This window comes from Kogia breviceps, chromosome 12, assembly GCF_026419965.1.
Source record: "Kogia breviceps isolate mKogBre1 chromosome 12, mKogBre1 haplotype 1, whole genome shotgun sequence".
NCBI classification, from domain to species: Eukaryota; Metazoa; Chordata; class Mammalia; order Artiodactyla; family Physeteridae; genus Kogia; species Kogia breviceps.
The window spans coordinates 84,312,461-84,333,683 of NC_081321.1; the positions used below are offsets into that span (position 1 = coordinate 84,312,461).

The 21,223-nt window shown below is 38.8% G+C and overlaps 2 protein-coding genes and 1 pseudogene across 4 annotated transcripts in view; 2 read left to right on the forward strand and 1 right to left on the reverse strand.

The window, feature by feature from the left end:
* The window catches only part of NUP37 (nucleoporin 37), a 42,852-nt gene extending 37,611 nt beyond the window's left edge, over positions 1–5,241 (reverse strand). The window contains exons 1-2 of one of the 2 annotated variants that reach the window (XM_067009990.1): positions 5,150–5,241; positions 3,695–3,851 (exon numbers count right to left, since the gene is read on the reverse strand). In XM_067009990.1, coding sequence (XP_066866091.1) covers positions 3,695–3,850 — 156 coding nt within the window. In that variant the 5' untranslated portion in view covers position 3,851; positions 5,150–5,241. Of the gene's footprint in view, positions 1–3,694; positions 3,911–5,149 lie in introns of both variants that reach the window. The other variant, XM_059081978.1, reaches the window with a different exon arrangement.
* The window catches only part of PARPBP (PARP1 binding protein), a 78,287-nt gene continuing 62,151 nt past the window's right edge, over positions 5,088–21,223 (forward strand). Inside the window, exons 1-2 of one of the 2 annotated variants that reach the window (XM_059081959.2) lie at positions 5,088–5,358; positions 8,828–8,989. In XM_059081959.2, coding sequence (XP_058937942.1) covers positions 8,837–8,989 — 153 coding nt within the window. In that variant the 5' untranslated portion in view covers positions 5,088–5,358; positions 8,828–8,836. The remainder of the gene's footprint in view (positions 5,359–8,827; positions 8,990–21,223) is intronic. The other variant, XM_059081957.2, reaches the window with a different exon arrangement.
* On the forward strand, positions 12,346–19,671 carry LOC131766760 (E3 ubiquitin-protein ligase RNF149 pseudogene; annotated as a pseudogene).

Below are 21,223 nucleotides of genomic sequence, written 5' to 3' on the forward strand. Positions count from 1 at the left end.
GGCAGCCAGCCACATGGGGCTATTAAGCACTTGAAATGTGGTTAGTTCAAGCTGAGACATGTACACTTTATAAAGTGCAAAATCCACATCAGATTTCAAAGATGCAGTATAAAAAGAATATAGAAGTATCTCATTAGTAATTTTTATACTGTTCCACATAAAATATTTTAGATATGCTGGGTAAAAAATATATTAATAAAATTAATTTCATCTGCTTTTTACATTTCAAAATGTGGTTACTACAACATTTAAATTTATATTTGTGGCTCACATTATATTTCTGTTGGACAGCACTGAATTAACTTCCTCTGGCCGTTTAATCATCGCACTGATTCATGGTGAACATCCAGGTGACTAAAAACTGTAAGTCACAACTCTCCCTTCTAGCTCTAGCAGTCTATCATTTTAAGACTTTATATTCATCTTTATTAAATTTTAACTTGGTCAACTTCTGGCCCATTAATCCAATCTATTAAACAATTCTGAGCAGAGTCTGGCATACAACAGGTGTTCAATAAAAATCTGTTAAATGAAGCCTGTCATCCAAAGCATTAGGTATGCTTTTCAACTTCACGTTCTTTATAAATTCAGCGTGCTTGCCTAAGTCAAGTGTTCTCATCCAAGTCCCAGAAGAGGCTGCCATTTATTACTGATGACCTTTTGAAGTTGCTTTTCAACTTCACGTTCTTTATAAATTCAGCGTGCTTGCCTAAGTCAAGTGTTCTCATCCAAGTCCCAGAAGAGGCTGCCATTTATTACTGATGACCTTTTGAACAGACTTAGAAACTCTCATGCTTCCTCTGCCCCTTACTTTGATAGCAGTTATCTTATTGCTTTGCTTTACATTTAAACATCTCCTTGGGCACAGGGTCCTTGCTTTTTTAAAGTATGTATCACCAGTTCCCAGCACCTGATCTGCACTCAATGAGTATTTGACAAATACATGACACCAATCAACAGTACTATCATTTGGCTCAAATTTCCAACATATTGAAAAGAACACCACGAGATTCTGAAAAATGATTGTTGAAATTCACATTTACTACATCAGCAGTGTTTTCCTAACAGGCTTAGAATGAGGATTGCCTTTCTGACAGGAATGTGGAAATCTTTCAATTCATCTTTAGTTTTTTCTCAACATAACAAAGTCAGTGCTACAGAACTTGAAGGTCCTAACATGAGAGAATAGGAACAGTGTTTAAACAGTTCTTAATTAGATACAAAATAACTTCAAAAGAAGCAATCTGAATCCCCAACGGCAAATTACTGAAACTCAGTTCTCCTCCAGAACTGTTTGAACTACAGCTTCAAGCTATCTGAACAGCAGCATAGAAGGAAAAGAACAGGGGTATAAAAATGAGATCTAGATCTTGTTTTCTCCGTTATTAATCAGATAAATCCCTGAACTTCTTTGAAGTAGTATGGAAACTCCATGAGGACAGGGACAGTTGTTTAACCGTATCTCCAGTACGTGGCACAGAACATAATTTGTGTTCACTACTTGCTAAATTAATAAAAATCCAATTCTTTCCTTAGGTTATTTGGGGGTAAGACCCGTATTGCCAGCTCCACAGGTCTGAGGATCAACAAGGAAAATGCATATGAGCACAAACCATAACAGAGCAACACAAATAGTTTTACTCATTTTTTTTCTCATTTTGTCATTTTCCCTCTGCCACCTATCACCTCTGCCTTTTCTTTTTTCCTTATTTCTTCTTCCTTCTTGACTTTCTCCCTAACGTTTTTTAGCTGAACATAAACTAGAGCTAAAGTGTATTTTTTCAGTACTTTTGAACACAAAATATTAATTTTAAAAGTAATGAAGCAAAGTATCAATTTTATCTGTAGGGGGCTGCTTTCTTCTTTTGTAGGTTAGTAGCCTGTATTAGAAAAATGGTTTCCCTTCAGTCTTTTTCAAGATTGTTTTACATTATTTCTGTTAATCATGTGACTTTTTATGAGCCTAACCTGATAGTCCAGCTGAAATTAGGCCGAGGACCATATTTAGCCTAAAAGCTAGAAATTCCTACCCCAACCCTAAGAGACAAAATGGGATAATATAAGAGCTTTTGTATTCTACTCAGACACCAACAAACTGAAGCTTTTAATTCATACTTTCTCTTTAGGATAAATATACACACAGTCTAATTATGTATAACCTAATACATTTATTGCACTGTAAAATGCTAAACTTCATTTATGATGTCAAAATACTGTAAGATACCGAACTGCCTTCTCAGTAAAAGAGGAAATAATATTTACAATGTTTATAATATCACTTTGGTGTAAAGTTTAAATCTTTGAAAATTGGTCACTGTCAAATTACCTCATTAACCTCAATTTTGGAAATAGTGTTCCATGAATAACATTCTAATAAACAAAGGATTAACCAGAGATTCCTGAGGGTTGACCTCTTATTGTTCAAAGTCTCTCTTACATGTAGAACTAGCTTTCTTGTCAGAAAAGATGGTGTGCACCACACCATTAAATATGGGGCTGTGTCTGAGTGTCACCAATGACAAAATCAATGACAGCTAAAACATACATATGTATTAAATCTGTCAGATGCCTTCCAGGAACTGTACATGCTAACTCATGACATTCTCACAAAACCCTATTAAGTGCATTGACCCTTGAACAACAGGAGTTTGAACTGTCCAGATCCACTTATATGCAGATTTTTTCAATACATACATACTATAGGATTATATGATCAGCTGTTGGTTAAATCCACATATGAGGAACCAGGGTACTATAGTTACACCTGGATTTTGCCTGCACCCATTGGCACCCTTCACCTCTGCACTGTTCAAGGGTCAAGAGTATTATTTTCCTCATTTTTATAGAAGAGAGGTTAAGTACCTGTTCAAGGCCATATAGCTATTAAGAGGTAAAGCCAGGAAGGAGTAAAAACCTAGCCATTTTGGCTCCAGAGTTCATTGTCTTAATGACTATGTTAAATTGACTGTTCAATGAGTAGGATCTCACACTTTGTATACTCTAGATGTATGAAAAGTATGACAGCATATTAATAGGAAAGCTGAATATCATCATAGCTATAAAATCTCCTGGAGGATCGTTTTGTAAGCTTTCAATACTAGCTTGTTTCCTATGTTAAACTGGAATGTATCAATAAAAAAGCTGGATTTAGTAATTAATCAGATCTCATCGAAATGATATTTTTCCCTGTACATATGTTCAGTTAATCATAAACTTCAATTACCAGAATATTACATTTCTAATCACGAGGAACAAGAGAAGCCTTATATACATAGGCTTGCCCCTGAACAACAGGAGTAAGGGCGATGACCCTCCTCGCAGTCGATAATCCTGTTACAACTTGCACTAGGCCCTCCCTGTGGGCAGCTCCTTGGCATCTGCAGATTCAACTAACTTAAGATCCTATAGTATCCTAATATTTACTATTGAAAAATGTCCATGTATAAGTGAACCATGCAGTTCAAACCCATGTTGTTCAAGCTATATTCTTTTCCACTACTTATTTAATGTTTGCGCAAATATCAGGTATATATTACTGGGAATGTCTTTCTCAGTAGTTCTTCACATCATTTTTTTTTTAAACATTCAAACTCAATATACTTTTAAAGTTTAGCCAAAGTTTACCAAAGTTTGTATAAGTTTTCTTATCAGTGAAATATCTTCACTGTCATTCACTGCAGTTTTGTACACTAACCTGAAATGTACATGTGCCAATGACCACGAAATTATTGCCACCGTATGCAATTAGGTTTCCTGAATCCCCACTCTCAAAGGGATTGAATTCTACCACATGCACATAATCTTCGCAATCCACAGTGTAGGCAGCATTTCTTGTGGCATCTTGCTTCATCCTGTATGGCAAAACTCGTGCAGTTGTAAAAATAGCCTTCTATTGGACAAGGTCATGAAACTGTGGATTACAGCACAGAAAGTTAGATAGAAACCACCAAAGGATTACTTTACAGAACTAATCAAAATAAGGATGTGACTACAGGCAGATCAAAAAAAAATTACTTATTCATATACTTTGTGAATGATACTTGCAGAAAAAGTCACGACAAAATTCTGTTTAGTTTAAAAGATACAGTGAGTACTTAAAGATGGAATCACATTAATAGTAAATATATTCATAAAAAATTAATGATAGTTAACATTCATGGAGCACTATTTGCAGGTGCCACGTTAAGTATTTTACTGACATTATCACGTCTAATACTTGCACAAGCCTAAAAGGGAGGTGCTAACTCTGATCCCCATTTTACAAATGAAGAAATCGAGACTTTAGATGGTTAACTAGCTTTCCAAGCTCATAAGAGGAGCCAGAATTTGAGACCTTCCTAAGTGTTGGACACCAGTACTAGAGAAGAAAAACAGACTCCTGCCTTGAAGGAGCTCACAATCCAGGGTTATTTATGATTCAGTGTGAAAAGTGCTATAATATAAGCAGATACAAAATACACGATCTGGAGGAAGGAGTGCCAACATGGGATACAAAAATAATATTCATAAAGCCAGGCACAAAACTTCAACTAACGTTTCACGGGCTGGTGGGCATTCTGGAAGTAGCATTCCCAGATGAGACTTATGGTTTCTAAAGAGGTCAGGTTTTTTTTTTTTGGTTTTGTTGTTTTTTTTTTTTTTTAATTGGACGGCAAGAGTTGTCCTGAAAACATCTGGGCTCCATGACAAACACATCAAATACGTGATGAGTATTTACTGAGAATCATATGAGATGAGTTGCACCTCGGGAATCTATAAACTAGTAACCTTAAGGGGACTGAAAATTGTTAAGGGTGACCAACAGGTAAGATATCGGTGTGGGAAGTGCAAAAGATTCCAGATCCGGAAACTCGGTCCCTAATTGCTCATTAAAGTAGTGCTCAGTCTAATTACAGTCTCAGGGTCTCACTGTATAAGGCGGGCTGGACTTGCCCCTCTAAAACTGCTAAGACAGAAGAGGGAGGGAGCAAGAGAAGTCCCTGCAGAGCCCCGACGCCAGGCAAGTCCCGCGAGACCCCGCTACCACCTCCCGGAGCCCGAGATCGGAGGGAAGAGGGGTGGGGAACGGCCCGGGGAGAGGAGGAACTAGAGGCGCGGGGCGGCCGGGAGCACAGAGGGGCTGCCCCTTGGGCTCACGCGCGATACGCACCTGAAAGCGCCTGGAAGCAGCTATAAGGTAGATAGTCTTTGCCACGGCCTGCTGCCCGCCGGTTCTGCTTCCGGGTCAGAGGGCGGGAGCTGCGATTGGCTCCCCGACCCTCCCGCGAGATTTAAAATGTAAACCCGCGGTCACTCGTTGCAGCCGGGCTGGAGTTTTCTTCAGGCGAGTCTGCACCTTCCGGTTCTCCCCCGAGCCAGGTGAGTGTCGCCTCCTCCTCGCCCGCCTGTCACACTTTAAGTGCTGATTCAAGCGCTGCTTGTGAGGGGGTTTTTTGAACAGCAGAGCGCCATTTGACCGTCTACGGTATTATTTGTGCAGTGTCTTTGCACTGGGGCCTGGTTTGGTCTGGGGGTGTTGAACAGAGTTCGTAGGTTCCAGTGATGGAGCTGAAAGGTCCTGAGGGATCATCTGCTGACTGGAAGAATAAGGTTCACAGAGCCCTACTTAGATTCATTAATTAGGCAGGAAACCAGGGTTCCAATCCTAAAACGTACGTAGACTCCCAATTCCGCTGCTTTCGCCCTCTCCCTGTTATATCCTCCCAAGGAACTGTTAGGACCAGCATTCTGACCGTGAACAGCAACGACGCCCCCCCCCCTTTTTTATTGAGCATCTACTAAGTGCCCGGCACTAGGTGGATTATTCACTTGCCTCACTAACGTCTCCTAATTTTATGAGGTAGGAGATAATCTTCCCCGTTTTACAGGTGAAGAAATTTAGGCTTGTCAGAGCTTTTTGTATAGTTCAGCCTGACATTCAGAATGCTTGCATATTCGTTGTCTCATTGATTTGTGGAAAGTATTATATCTCTACCTAGGCAGTCAGGTGTAAGGCTTATTGTCTGGGCTCACACAGCCAGATAGCTACTGGAAGAGTTGAGGCTAGACCAAACTTGGCAAACTAGTGGCATTACCTGTTTTTGTGCACACAGTTCCTGAGCTAAGAATGGCTTTTACATGTTTGGATGGTTGAAAAAAAAAAAATCAAGAGAAGAATAATATTTTGTGACATGTGAAAATTATTATGATATTCAAATTTCAGTTTCTGTAAAGTTTTGCTGAAGCCCGCTATACTCATTTGTTTATGTATTGTCTGTGACTAGTTTCACACTTGCACGGTCAAGTTGAGTAGTTGTAAGAGACCTGATGGCCCAAACGCCTCAAAAGTTTACTATTTGAACCTTTCCAAAAGTATGCTGACCCTTCGATGAGATTCACTTTTACATGTGCCGGGCATAGTTGTAAAAGCTTACCTTGTATTTATGTCATTTACTTTTCACAAAACTCTGTGAGATAGGAGTATTATTATTTTCATCTTCAGTACAGTACAAGGAAGCTGAGACAGGGAGAGGTGACATAACTTGGAGAAGGTCTCACAGCTTGTAAGTGGTGGAGTCAGAATTCAGAACAGTCTAATTCCAGATTAGTCTTCATTATTAGCAATCCGAACTCATAGTATCTTCAAATAATACCAGTAAATAATTTACTACTGAAGATTGATTTTAGGCAAACTAGTCATATCACTGAAGCTTTATTTTTTCACTTTATGTTTTTTTTCTTTTAAGAGATGAAGGGGATATTTTGAAGAGAATTTTACTATTTACTAGGATATATAGTTTTATAGATATTTTAATTTATAGTCTTCTACCTGTATCTTTAAATTGCATCACTGATTATATCTATAAATTATTATTTTGTAAATGGCACATGCCCATTTTTTTGATCATACAAACCCAAGATACCTGGGAATCATCCTGGATTCTGTTTATGCCACATAAAAAAAGAAGAAAAAGATAAAAGAGGGGTAAGTAAATGGGAATGTGTACAGTAAAATACCCCAAATAAGATAATGGCATGTGACTGTGTTGAAGACTGGGGTGCTTAGAAGGAAGTAGGGAAAAAAAGGTTTAGAGGCATGTCTGTACACTCAGAGAAAGGATTGGCTGCCTCATATAGGCTTGACTATATAAAACATTGGAACTACATCCAATTATTTTGAAAGGCCTTTGTCTATCAGGAGAAGTTATGTAATATAGTGATTTAAGAGCACAGCTTTTGGACTTAGGCATCTTGGATTTAGGTCTGTTTCCCATTTGCTAGCTGAGTGGCATAGGGTATTGCTTTCTTCAGATGTAAAATGAGGATAATAATAGACCTTCATAGGACCCCTGTGAAGATTGAATAAGGTAATAAATATTAAGCTTTTGAAAAGTATCTGGCACCAAGAAAGCTTCTAAATATTAGCTGTTACTGTATTGGTTATCTATTGCTGTGTAACAAAGCAGTCTGAAATTTAGTGGCTTTAAAACAACAATGATTTTAAATGTTTATGATTTTGTGGATCAGTGATTTGGGCTGGACTTAGTTATGTGGTTCTGCTGGTCTTGCCTAGCATCACTTATGGTGCTGTATTTCATCTGGCAGGTTGATTGGGTCTAGATAATCTAAGATAGCCTCACTCACATGTCTTTGAGTTGGTATTGGTTGTCAGCTGGAGTGCCTTGACTCTCTTCCAATGGCCTTTCCAGCAGGCTAACTGGCACTTCTTCATATGTCATTCTGAGAGTAGCAAGAGAGTAAGAGCTAAAACTGCAAGGCCTGTGTCAGGAGGTCCCCAAGATCACCTCAGGTTGAATAATTTGCTAAGAGGACTCAGAGGACTCAGCATATAGTTGTACTCATGCTATAATATATTACAACAAAAAGATGCCAAGCAAAATCAGCAAAGTGAGAAGGTATTGATACATGGGGTGAAGTCCAGGGGAGATCAGGCACAAGCCTCCAAAAGTCTTCTCTTAGTGGAGTCTCACAGGATATACTTAATTCTACCAGCAACAAGTTACGACAGCACATTAAATGTTATCTGTCAGGGAAGCTCTTTAGAGATTCAGTGCCCGGGGATTCTACTGGGGTCTGAACATGTAGGTATACTCTATGTTCCCAAATTCCAGACTCAAAAGAAAAGCCTATGTTCAGCATAAGCTATATCATTTACACAAATAGTTTCGGCACAGTGAACCATTCTTACAGGAAATCATCCTGAAATCTAAGTTCCCAGATGCCAACCAAGGGCCAACCCTGTAAGCAGGCTTTTCAAAGGGTAGTAGTCAGGCCTGCTATATTAACTCTTTTCTGCATGGGCCTTTTGGAACTAGATCTAGGCTCGGAACTCCCGTGATGTCATTCTTGCCACATTTTATTGGTCAAATCAAGTCACAAGGCTGACCCAGATTCAAAGGGGTGGAAAGTAGACCATCCCTTTTGGGACAATGTAGGGATGGGAGGAAATTTTTTGTTTTGCATTCTACTGTAGATGTTACCATCTATCTCAAAATAAGTATTTTTAAAAGTACAGCTTTAATTAGCTATGTTTGTGTCTATAATTATGTTTGCAGAATTTGCATTTATCTGTTTTGTATGAATTTTCAGATTGAAGGTTGGATTTTGTTATTTTCAAAGATTTGGCTTAGGAAAACTAGAGGAGAGGAAAATACGATTGGGCAGAAATTGTATTATTCTGTTTTCCTAAATTTAATTAAAAGCAGTCTTACAAATATGAAATGACCTCTTGTTCACTATTTATTTTTCTGTAACTCTGCTTCCTTATACATGTTAAATATCAATTTCCAATTAAAATAAGGCTTTTTAACATTGCCTTCTGTCTTAGTTTAAGAGGATGGCTGTGCTTAATCAGAAGTCTGTCTTGGATATGATTAAAGAGTTCAGAAGGAATTGGCACACTTTTTGTAACTCTGAGAGAACTACTGTATGTGGTGCAGACTCCATGCTCTTGGCATTGCAGCTTTCCATGGCAGAGAACAACAAACAGGTTAGTAGACTGTATTTAGGTTAACTTTTTTTTTAAAGTGAATTTTGTTTGCTGCCCATTTGAATAAACTTAATTACATTAATTTCTTTGCAGTATATGCTCTCCTATGATAATATCAATATACTGTATTCACAAATGCCTCTGCATATATTTGTCAAAATGTTACAATTGGATTTGAAATGATTTGTTTCAAAATTAAGGCTTTTATATGTATAATTTGACATGGGACATGCACATTTGATATTTAATTTAAAATCTTAAGGTAAACATACAACCATTATGATTATTAAGGTTAAAAATTATTTTTATTTGATAAAACATCTTCTCTGAAAAGTTCGAGAAAGCACACATAAATAACGTTTATTTAATCCAAGTATTTTATGACTAATTTCAGGCTCTGTGGTGTAGATTAATTATTCTTAAGCCAGGCTGTGAAGCAGAATCATTTGGGAGGGCTTTTAAAAAATACTGGCTTTGGGTTTCCCTGGTGGCGCAGTGGTTGAGAGTCCGCCTGCCGATGCAGGGGACACGGGTTTGTGCCCCGGCCCAGGAAGATCCCACATGCCGCGGAGCGGCTGGGCCCGTGATCCATGGCCGCTGAGCCTGCGCGTCCGGAGCCTGTGCTCCTCAACGGGAGATGCCACAACAGTGAGAGGCCCGCGTACCAGAAAAAAAAAAAAAAAAATACTGGCTTCTGTACCCCAGTCTTGGACACTGGTTTTCCTAACCTGCACTGAGAACCTGGAAATTGTCTTTTTTTTAACCTTTTAATCTTTTTTTTAATCTGAAGTGATTCTTACATAGTTGGCTTGGGCCAAACCAATGTTTGGAATAAGTTCTACCTAAGGGGCTAGAGGCATTCAGATGAGAGAAGGATGAATGTAGGCTGGAGTGGTAAGGAAAGCCTTCTTGGATTTTACATAATATACTTAAAGGAGGGAAGTTTTTGGATGGGAAGAATTTAAAGAAGCAGTGAAGGAAGGGAAAAGTCAGTTCAGAGGAAGCATCCAGGGGGATTAAAATCATGATGGTTTGAAAATGGTAAGGAGACTGTCTTGACTATAGAAGAAGATTTTTGAAGGGTGGAATGGTTTCAGTGGGTCTGTTGGGCTAGATAGTGAAATGGCATTATTATTATTTTTTTTGGATTCAGAACTTTTTGTTATTATACCAAGATTATTCCAACCAAGTAGGAACTAAATATATATGAACAGAATGCAAGAAAATAATTTCGACAATACTATGCATTTAGATCAGTTTTGAATAAGGAACTTGTGGTTAAATTAACTTTAAAATCCCAAATAAAATGACTTCCAAATTCCAATCATTTCAAAGTGGCAGCTACTTCACACATGATTATGTGGTCCAAACAGAATACAGTGAATTAGTCAGTGGTTATTTCTCTCTCATCCAACTCCAAAATCATTCAAGGTACCACAGGGCCATTCTAGGTGTTTTCAGAATTACTAGCCTTAAGTATTGACTGAAGTGGTAATTTAGCAATCTCAACAAATGAATCCAATGGACTAGAAAGAAGAATATCTTCATTAGCTAGGAGTAAATAATAAAGTTAGCAATAACATCTTTAACTACTTAATCAGTCAACAAAGATATTATTAAGTACCTAATACGTGGCAAGCTCTACACTAGGCACTAAGGATACAATGGTGAAAGAAAAGACATATCTGCCATGTCTTTTTATGCTACATACAGTGGAGGGTAAAAGACAAATTTTAAGCGTACACTCAAATATCGTTCTTAAGTGCTTCACACAATTCCTAGCATAGAATACTCATTCAATAAATGTGTATTACTACTATTGATATAAAAACAAACAAATAAATAGTGCTATGAAAGCATAAAGTAGGAGGACTAAATCTCTTCAGGAGAGGTCAGAAAATGCTAGATCTGATATTTAAAGCAAGTTCTGAAGGGTGAATAGGTATTAACTCAGCAAAAAGGAGGCATACACCTTATTCGTTTCTAAAATGAATACTATATGCAGATTGCGCTATTCTCTGATCCCTAAAAATTTCTTACAATTACGCACTGATAACTTTGCTCAAGTCAATATCCCCTATTAAATGCTTTCCCTCCACTTTTTCACCAGTTCTGATCTCATTTCTGGAACCTCAGAAAATAAACATACACACACACACACACACACACACACACACACACACACACACACACACACGGGGGCTTCCTTGGTGGTGGCGCAGTGGTTGAGAATCCGCCTGCCGATGCAGGGGACACGGGTCTTGCCCCGGTCTGGGAAGATCCCACATGCCGCGGAGCGGCTGGGCCCATGAGCCATGGCCGCTGAGCCTGCGTGTCCGGAGCCTGTGCTCCTCAACGGGAGAGGCCACAACAGTGAGAGGCCCGCGTACCACACACACAAGAAAACACACATACACACACACAAACCCCTAACAAACATAAGAATATCATACTCAAAAACAAGGACATCCAGGGGGATTAAAATCATGATGGTTTGAAAATGGTAAGGAGACTGTCTTGACTATAGAAGAAGATTTTTGAAGGGTGGAATGGTTTCAATTGATCTGTTGGGCTAGATAGTGAAATGGCATTCTGATGAATTTTTTTTTTTTTTTTTGGCTGTGCCATGCTGCATGTGGAATCTTAGTTTCCCAACTAGGGATCGAAGCCATGCCCCCTGCATTGGAAGCATGGAGTCTTAACTACTGGACTGCCAGTAGTTAAGTAGTTAATTCATCAGGGAAGTCCCTGATGAATTATTTTAATCCTATATGTCACTAGTTCCCAGACTTTTAGATTTCATTTACCAATAAAAATTTCCCCCCCAATTGGATATTGACAGATTTGAACATTTCTCATGTTAGCATGTAAAGCCATTGAGAAAAAATAGTGACTAGAACCATCATTTTAAAAAAGGAAGAATAATTTAACACCTGAAAATTAGGAATTCTATAATCTTAAAACAAAAGATAGTTTTTCCTAAGTGTGGATAGTTTGCTGTTTTACATATTTAAAACAATGTATATTAAGATAAATTTTGAACATAGAAAAATTTTGACAATTCTATCTTAGGTAGTCAGTTATTCTTTCCACACATTTATTAAGTTCTTAGACTAACATTATTCTAAGAATATATATATTCTGGGAATATACCACTGAAATAAATACCTGCTCTTATGGGATTTATCTTCTAGTGAGGAGAGACAGATAATTCTCTAATAAATAAGATATTTAGCATTTTAGGTCATAATAAGTGCTGCAGAGGAAAATAGAGATGCTACTAAGGAGTGTTTAGAGTTTGGGGTGGGAGAGTTCTTGCGATTTGGAATAGGGTGGTCAAGGAAGGCCTCATCAAGATGGTGCCATCTGAACAAAGATTTGAAAGAGGGGAAGAAGGAAGAGTTATGGAAATTTTTGTGGGAAGGGACTACCAAGCAAAGGGAACAGCAGATGCAAGGGCCCTGAGGTAGAAAATGCCTGGCATGTTCAAGGCATAGCAAGGAGGCCAGTACAACTGTTTAGCTGTCTATATGCATGTTAATTTCTTCCCTTTCTTACTCCTTGCCCCAGATTTCTTTTTTTTTAAATAAATTTATTTATTTTACTTATTTTATTTTTGGCTGCCTTTGTTCTTTGTTGCTGTGCACAGGCTTTCTCTAGCTGTGGCAAGCAGGGGCTACTCTTCGTTGCGGTGCACAGGCTTCTTATCGCAGTGGCATCACCACCAGGGGAGCCCCAGATTTCTTTTTTCCAGCTTCTACTATGTGCCAGGCACTGTGATGAGTGTTGGGTTAGAATGGTGACCAAAACTTGACATGTCTCTTGCCTTTGTGAAGCTTGTTGCCTAATAGGTGAGACAGACATTAAGTAGAGAGTAATACAAATAAGTGTAAAATTAAAGCTATCAGAAGAGGTTTGGGGCTTCCCTGGTGGCTCAGTGGTTAAGAATCTGCCTGCCAGTGCAGGGGCATGGGATCGAGCCCTGGTCTGGGAAGATCCCACATGCCACGGAGCAACTAAGCCCGTGAGCCATAACTACTGAGCCTGCGCTCTAGAGCCTGTGAGCCATAACGACTGAGCCCATGTGCTGCAACTACTGAAGCCCACATGCCTAGAGCCCGTGCTCCACAACAAGAGAAGCCACCGCAATGAAAAGCCTGCACACTGCCATGGATAGTAGCCCCTGCTCGCCTCAACTAGAGAAAGCCCGCGCGCAGCAACGAAGACCCAAAGCAGCCCCCAAAAATGAATAAAATAAATTAATTTTTTAAAAAAAGAAGCTTATGATGCTATTCGACCAGAGAGTTGACCTGGTCAGAGAGATAAAGCTGAGCCCTAAAGGAGGGAAAGGGGTTAATTAGGCAAGGGAGTGGGGGCCAAGATGAGGATGGAGAAACTGCATGTGCAGGGGCGCAATGGCTGAAGACTGCACATTGGCTCAAGACTGCAGATAGAATTTGAGAAAATGCAAAAGGGCCCGTGTAGCTGAAGTGGGAAGAGGGGGACATTCGTGGTTACATGTCCAATTTGTCTTTTCCTTGTTTTTAATCACAATATTGTTAAAAATAAATTTTACATAGGTGTGTTAAAAAAAATGGAAGTAGCACTTTTTTGACTTTTTATTTTGAAAAAAATGTTAAACTTCTAGAAAAGTGACAAGAATAGTACACTGAACTCCTGTATGCCCTTCACTTAGATTCATTAATTATTAACATTTTGCCACATTTGCATCATTATTCTTTTAATATTTCATATGTGTATATAAATATCACATGTATGTATTACACACAAACATATATGCATGCATATTATTATTATTCTATATGAACCATATGATAGTAAGTAGCAGACATCCTGAATCTTTACCCCTAAACACTCTTGGTGTTGTACATTCTGTGGGTTTTGACAAATGTATAATGATATATGTCCACCATTATAGTATGTATGGAATAGTTTCACTGCCGTAAAAACCCTCTGTGCTCTACTGTTCATCTTTCCCTCTCCTCAATCCCTGAAAACCACTGATCTTTTTACTGTCACCATAGTTCTGCCTTTTTCAGAGTGTAACATAGTTGGTACATAGTATGTAGCCTTTTCAGGTTGACTCCTTTCATTTAGTAATATGCATTTAAGGTTCCTCTGTGTCTTTTCATGGTGTGGTAGCTCATTTCTTTTTAGCAGTGCATGATATTCTGTTATATGGACGTATCAATTTTATTTATCCATTCATCTTGTTTTACTTTTCTTTCATCCAATAGTCAAAGATTCAACATTTAATAGTTTTTTAGCTTAATGGTGAGATAATTATTAGATTTTCTGCTAACGTCCTCTTTATTTCTAAGAGCCCTTTTTTGTTCTCTTTTTATAATGTCATACTGTTCTTGCTTCCTGGGTCTAATATTTTCTCCTTTGAGACTATTAATAATATTTTGTTGAGGTTTTCATCTTCTTGCATAATGTGTTTCCTCCAAGTTCCTTGTTTTTGTTAGTTGTATTTGGGAAGGACTTCCTTTCTTCTGATTAGAGACTTCCTTCATGGTGATCCTTGGCCATCCACCTATATTTAAGTGGAGCACTAAAATGTTCACTGGAAGCTCTTTGTGCAGGGTTAGGGCTTGTCAACCTGATCTTACTGGGCCATTTGGTTGGAGAAGCTTTGATGTTGATATCTTTAGGATATCCCTTTTGGAACAGTTTCCTCGGAAAAGAGTCTTCTTTCCTCCTGCATGAAGGGTGTAAAGTTGAGCTGCTTATGTGATGGGTGCCTGAAAAGTGTGTCACAATTTAGAATATAAAATTTCATGTGATTCCTATGATTTTCATTTGGGTTCTCTTCCTCAACTGCATTCCTCAGTCCAGAGACTATTTTACCTTGTCCAGGGAATAAACCCCCAATTTTCTGCCAATGTAGATGACTGGTTTCCCCTATCTCAGCAGAAACTGACTATTAGGCAAAAATCTAAGTGAAGATTACCCAGAGAGGTAAGCACAATGCTGAGACTGCTTCAGAAATCTCTTCACCAGCAAGTATCTCTACCATCACCTTCTGCTGGGCAGATTTTCTTCTAGTGGACACAGTAAGAGTGTTGACCTTCAGAGGCTTTTGGCTTTATATGGCAGGTGGGCAAGGAATGTCTCTGATCCAGCTTCCTGCCTTCTTATGGTCAGCTTTGTCTCCTCAACTTTGTGCTCAGAGTTCATAAAAATCAGGTTCTTAAATGCCAGGGAGTGGTAGACACCAGGGAACCACAGACCCTGCCATTTGCTTACCCTTCTGTATTGGCACTTTTTCACTGCTTTTGACCTTTTGTAATTTCCCTTCTCTTATGGACAATTCAGTCATGCTTAATAAAAGTTTTCCTATTTTCTCCTGTAATTTTAGGTATTTTATACCAGGAGGTGCTTTTCTGTGTATCCAGTTGTACAAATTGCACTGTTAAAGTGTCTGTTTTAAAATTATAACAAATGGTATATACATTTTTCTGCCTCTTGTTTTATCATCCAACATTGTTTTCAGGACTTCGTCAGGTACTGATGGACAGAAAATTTGATATGATTTATTCATTTTAACAGTCATCCTTTGTGTGAGCGATATATTTTATTCGTAGATGGACTTTTGGGTTGTTAGAAGTTGTTTGGTATTACAGTTTTGCACTGAAATGAGATGTCTGTGCACTGAGCAAGAGGTATTCTAAGCCCCCAGTGGGTCATATAGTAGATACATCTTTAATTTGCCTTGATACTTCCATACTGCTCTTCAGTTTGGCTGTTAGAATTGACATTTATGTCAACAGAGTAGGAGAGTACCATTTTCTTATTTCTCTCCATATTAAGTGTTATCAAACTTCATTAGAAAAGAAAAAAAGTGATTTCATTTTGATTTTTCTGCTAGCTAAAGCATTTAGCACCTTTAAAAATTCTTATCTGACCATTTAGGTATCCTTTTCTTAAACTTTTTATTCATTTCCTATGCTTATTTTACTGTTGACTTATTTTTGTCTCCTTCTCACTCTTTGAAAGAGTTCTACATATATTTTAGATACTCTCCTGATATACACTTTGTTGATATCTTCCAGTGTGTTCCGTTTACCCCCTTTCACTGGATATACTTCCTATTTCACCAGTATTTATATGCTAGACCTCTTTACTGAGTCTTACTCTGGTATGGTCAAGTACTCACTGGACATTTTACCTTGATTACTGTCTCCACATCAATTTTTAAAAGTAGATCACATTGTTTGCTTCCTCAACTTACCTACCGTACCTTCCACATTCAGTCACTGAAGCTAGATACCTAAGGATCATCATAGTGTCTCTTTCCTTTGCTCCTCTTTGTAATTCATTTTCAAGTCTTGCCAATTTTACTGCCTGAGCATTTAAAAAAAAATCTGTCCTTCTTTGGTAATCTGAAGAAATGGTACTAAGGTAAATAATATATTATGAGGATATTGTCTAATGGAATGGGCCAGCTGAAGGTTAAACCTTGGTGACCATGCACTAGAAAATAAGGAGAGAGAGAAAGTGAAATTATTAAGAATCATTATTGAATAGTGATTGAGGACTATTGTTCTGGAATCAAACAGACCATGTTCAAATCACCTCCTTTGTTTGTTTGTTTATGAATAATTAAAAAAATATATCCACAAGCTAAGTGAAATATACCCTGAAGAAAATTTAGTTCTCATTGTAAAAATTTTGACATATTGAAATATTCAATACAAGTCACTTTTTCTTCAGGATTTGTCTATGTAGCATTCACTCAGTATCTCTTTCTACTTGTTAATTTTCTACTTGTTAATTTACTTAATTCACTGTGAAAATTCAGACTCTGAGTGGGAACGAAGAGGAAAGATGAATTGCAGCTAAACTTTTCCAAGTTCATGTATATATGCATGCACCTGTGCAGTGCGGATGGTGGGTCATGGGTCAGTTTAACTCTTCACGTACAGAGTCAGCTCAGGCATCCCCATCTGTGCTCAGACTTCAAGTCACTTGGCAATGTGAAACAACATACACTTGCCTGCAGGTGTCTTCATAAGTAGCAGATAGTAATAAAAAGGTGGAGTTGGTTGTATATATCCTTCACCTATATTTTCCACCCTCTGCTTTGAGCTCTATTTAGTTTTTTAATTCTCTGAAGTTTGAGAACATAGGTCCCTAAAGTAATAGTCCTTACAATAACATTTGACTACAATGAAACCTTTGAATACCTGGTAGAGTTGTTAGTCTGTTTATTGGTGTGCTTGTTTTCTTAACTGCTTAGTGGGGAGAAAAAATAACTTTTGAGTTTTAGGGTCTTGGAATATTTTCTTAGGTGGGGGGATATCTTAGCTTAAATAATACAACACCTCTCTAGCAGTTTTAATACTGATTTAAAGGTTAAAAAAAGGTTAAAAAAAGATTTAACCTATTATAGATTCACTGAGGATTATTAATGTCGTTATATGGCAAATATGTATAACTTCACTACTACATTGCAAATAAAATTTTAGCCTCTTTCTTTTCTTTGGAATTGGCTTCATAGTTTTAATTTGTCTGGCCATTATGTTATTAAGGCTGTTATTCACTAAGTAGCCTTAAGAACATTACAAATGGTCCTTTGGATGAAACAAAGCTATTAATTTTATAGCTTCATAGGAAGCAATCACAGCACCTGGGGTTGACTGTCAGATTTGAAAATGATCCAACAGTGACATAACAAATAAGAAGAAACTGTTTTTAAAATTGTATTACATTTATCTACCACCCTTCCCCCAACAAACAATTTTTTTACTTTGACTAAGAAAAGAAAAAGGAAACTGACAGTTTTTATTACCTAACATTTATCAGGTGTTATTTAATCTGTACAGTCTTACTTTATAACCAAGGAAGCTGACTCAGAGGGATTTCAGTATCTTACTCAAGGTCACACAGCCAATTAATGCTCTTAAGTAAATCTGTTATCTTTTCTCTTTCCATAGCAAGAATTCCAGTTAGTTAAAAATGTAGTTTATTTAAAATTTTGAATAATTATAAAAGTAACTTTGGTAAAATGTAAAAAGTACAAGTGCTCTGATAAAACGTAACTCTCCATTTTTCTCATTTTATTCTTGTGAAATACAGTTCTTCTTATGTCCATCAGAGAACTAAAGCATTGAACATTTTGAACTTCCTTCAGATATTAGCCAGCTGGCATGTTTTCCTAGCAAAACATTTTCTGATTTGACCACAGGCCCTCTCAATCAGTTGTTACTGGTTTGAATAACAGATTATGCTGTCATGGTGGGCACCTGATCATGAAAACTGATATTTGGAGTGCATTTTTATTTAGATTTAAAATGTTTTTATAATCCCAGTATAAACACTGTTAATCTAGTCAAAACCTTTTCTCACAAGATCAAGAGCTTGTATAGGCCACCGGGACTGGGTCTTCCCGGGCTCTGCAGCTGGCGTCGACTTCTCCGCGCTTTTCGGCGGCCTCGCTCGCCAGCGCCCTCCGGCTCCCGTGAGGCCCTCTCCCGGTCAGCCTGGCGGCAGGGGCCCGAGGCCGCGCGCTGGCGCTGCTAGCGCTGGCCGTGTTCGCGCCCGGGACCCGGGGGCTTGGGGCCGGGCACTCGAGTGGTACTCGGCCGTAGTGGGCACCGAGTACGCGGACCCGCAGACCAACCGGAGCGTGCGGAGCGTCTCGGAGAGTGGCCGCTTCGGCGAGAGCTCGCCCAAGGAGGGCGCGCGGGGCCTGGTGTGCCGCGCGCCGAGGACCGCGACCCCGAGGGCTGCGCGCCCTGCACGCGCTTCCTCCTGCCCTGCCCGGCGGCCGGGGGGCCTCGCCCTGGGTGGCGCTGGTGGCGCGCGGGGGCTGCACCTTCAAGGACAAGGTGTTGGCGGCGGCGCGGCGGAACGCCTCGGCCGTGGTCCTGTACAACGAGGAGCGCCACGGGAACCTCACCGTGCCCATGTCCCACGCGGGAACAGGAAATATAGTAGTCATTATGGTTAGCTACCCCAAAGGAAGAGAAATTGTGAATCTGGTGCAGAAAGACATTCCGGTCACAATGACCATAGGGCTTGGCACCCGGCACGTACAGGAGTTCATCAGCGGTCAGTCCGTGGTGTTTGTGGCCATCGCCTTCATCACCATGATGATTATCTCATTAGCCTGGCTAATATTTTACTATATACAGCGCTTCCTATACACTGGCTCACAGTTTGGAAGTCAGAGCCATAGAAGAGAAACAAAGATACTTATTGGGCAGCTTCCTCTTCATACTGTAAAGCATGGAGAAAAGGGAATTGATGCTGAAAGTTGTGCAGTGTGTATTGAAAATTTTAAAGGAAAGGATGTTATCAGAATCCTGTCATGCAAGCATATTTTTCATAGAATATGTATTGACCCATGGCTTTTGGATCACCGAACGAGTCTAATTTGTAAACTTGATGTCATCAAAGCCCTGGGATATTGGGGAGAGCTTGAGGGCGTGCAGGAGACGCCTTCCCCAGAATCTACCCCCGGGGGCGTTTCACCTGCAGATCTGAGTCTTACTTTACCAGATGGTGACAGAAGTGATGCGGGCAGCTCAGCACTGCCCACCACCAGCGACTCCGTGCAGCCTTGCGAGGCCAGTTTTAAAGAGGATGCTAGTGAAAACACGGCCTTGCTGGAGACAAGCAGGAGTGACCCTCAGTGTGAAGGACCTTTCTCCTAGCATATAATCTGCCGGCAGTGTCACGGACAGAGCTTGGGTTTGAATTAAATGACGTTTTATTTTTTTTTTTACTTTAGCACATAGTTTGTATATGTGAAAATAATGTACATTCTTTTACCTTTCAGGTTCTGATTTGATATACAAAGGGCTAAGATACTTAAAGAGAATTTTTGATTAGTCTTCATATATTTATCTACTAAAATGTATCATAAGATTAATTCTTTCTTCTCAAGGATGGTTCTAGACTAAGCACATTGAATTCAGATTAGTTGAAATGGAGTTGTGTGATTATATTCAGTAATTGATCACATGAGTTTCCCTGGAGGAAAGACTTTTTTAGAACATTAAACTTGTAAATGTGATGAGAGAAATCGCTTCCTTGCACCTCTGTACTGTAGAGAGATTTCCAAACCTTAGAGCCCTTTCATTGTTGTTTTTTATTTGGAGTTTTGGGAAAAGCACTGGTTGACTTTAGAATTTGCATTTCTCCCTTTCATTACCTAATTTCTTCTAACCACCTTGATGGGGAGGGAAGTTTTGTCCATTTTTTTCTATACAAATAAGAAAAGCTACAATTCCATATTGCACACGAGCATGAAGTTCTTCATTGCTTGTTAAAGAAATGGAGTAGACAGACTCTGATAGACTCTGAGATGGCGTTTTGGGGGGTAAATGATGAATATACTGATTCCAACTACAGTTTAATCTTTACAATTATAAAGGGTGGTAGATGGGGACTTTTCATTGCTATTGTAACACAATAAACAAGTAACCAGTTATCTTGAAAAAAAAAACGCTTGTATAGTTTTACTTTAACCAGTTATAGTCATTAGGATGAGATTTGTGCATTTATATTAGGCAAAATCTTAATTTATTTTTAACATGAAGGATGTTATACCAAAATAGTTTTGGGGAATTTTTGAGATAAAACAATTTAGTTCTGAAACTCTAAATAACTGGATTTATTTAACTTAAATACCACTTGGAGATTTTATGGTATGTAACCTTTGTGGGATTGGGAAGTAAAGTATACAATTTTGATGCAATGCTGAGATATTACAAATCTGTCTTACATTTGGGTTATGGGTGCAATGTTTGAGAGTTACTGATTCTTTTGGTTGTTCATTGAACTAATTTCATGAAATGTAATTAATTTTCATAATTTTTTACATAACAGGTCTCTACTCCAAGGACAATAAAGATAATTTCCTTAGTTGCCTCCATATGGTTGAGTAAAGAGTTAATTTTTTTTTTTTTTTTTTTTTTTTTGCATTATGCAGGCCTCTCACTGTTGTGGCCTCTCCCTCTGCGGAGCAACAGGCGCTGGACGCGCAGGCTCAGCGGCCACGGCTCACAGGCCCAGCCGCTCTGCGGCATGTGGGATCTTCCCGGACTGGGGCACGAACCCACGTCCCCTGCATCATCAGGCGGACTCTCAACCACTGTGCCACCAGGGAAGCCCAAGAGTTAATTATTTTAAGGCAGTTTGAACACCTTGTCTTAAATTTGGATAGTAGTTAGAAAATATCTTTATAAAAAATATAGATATTTG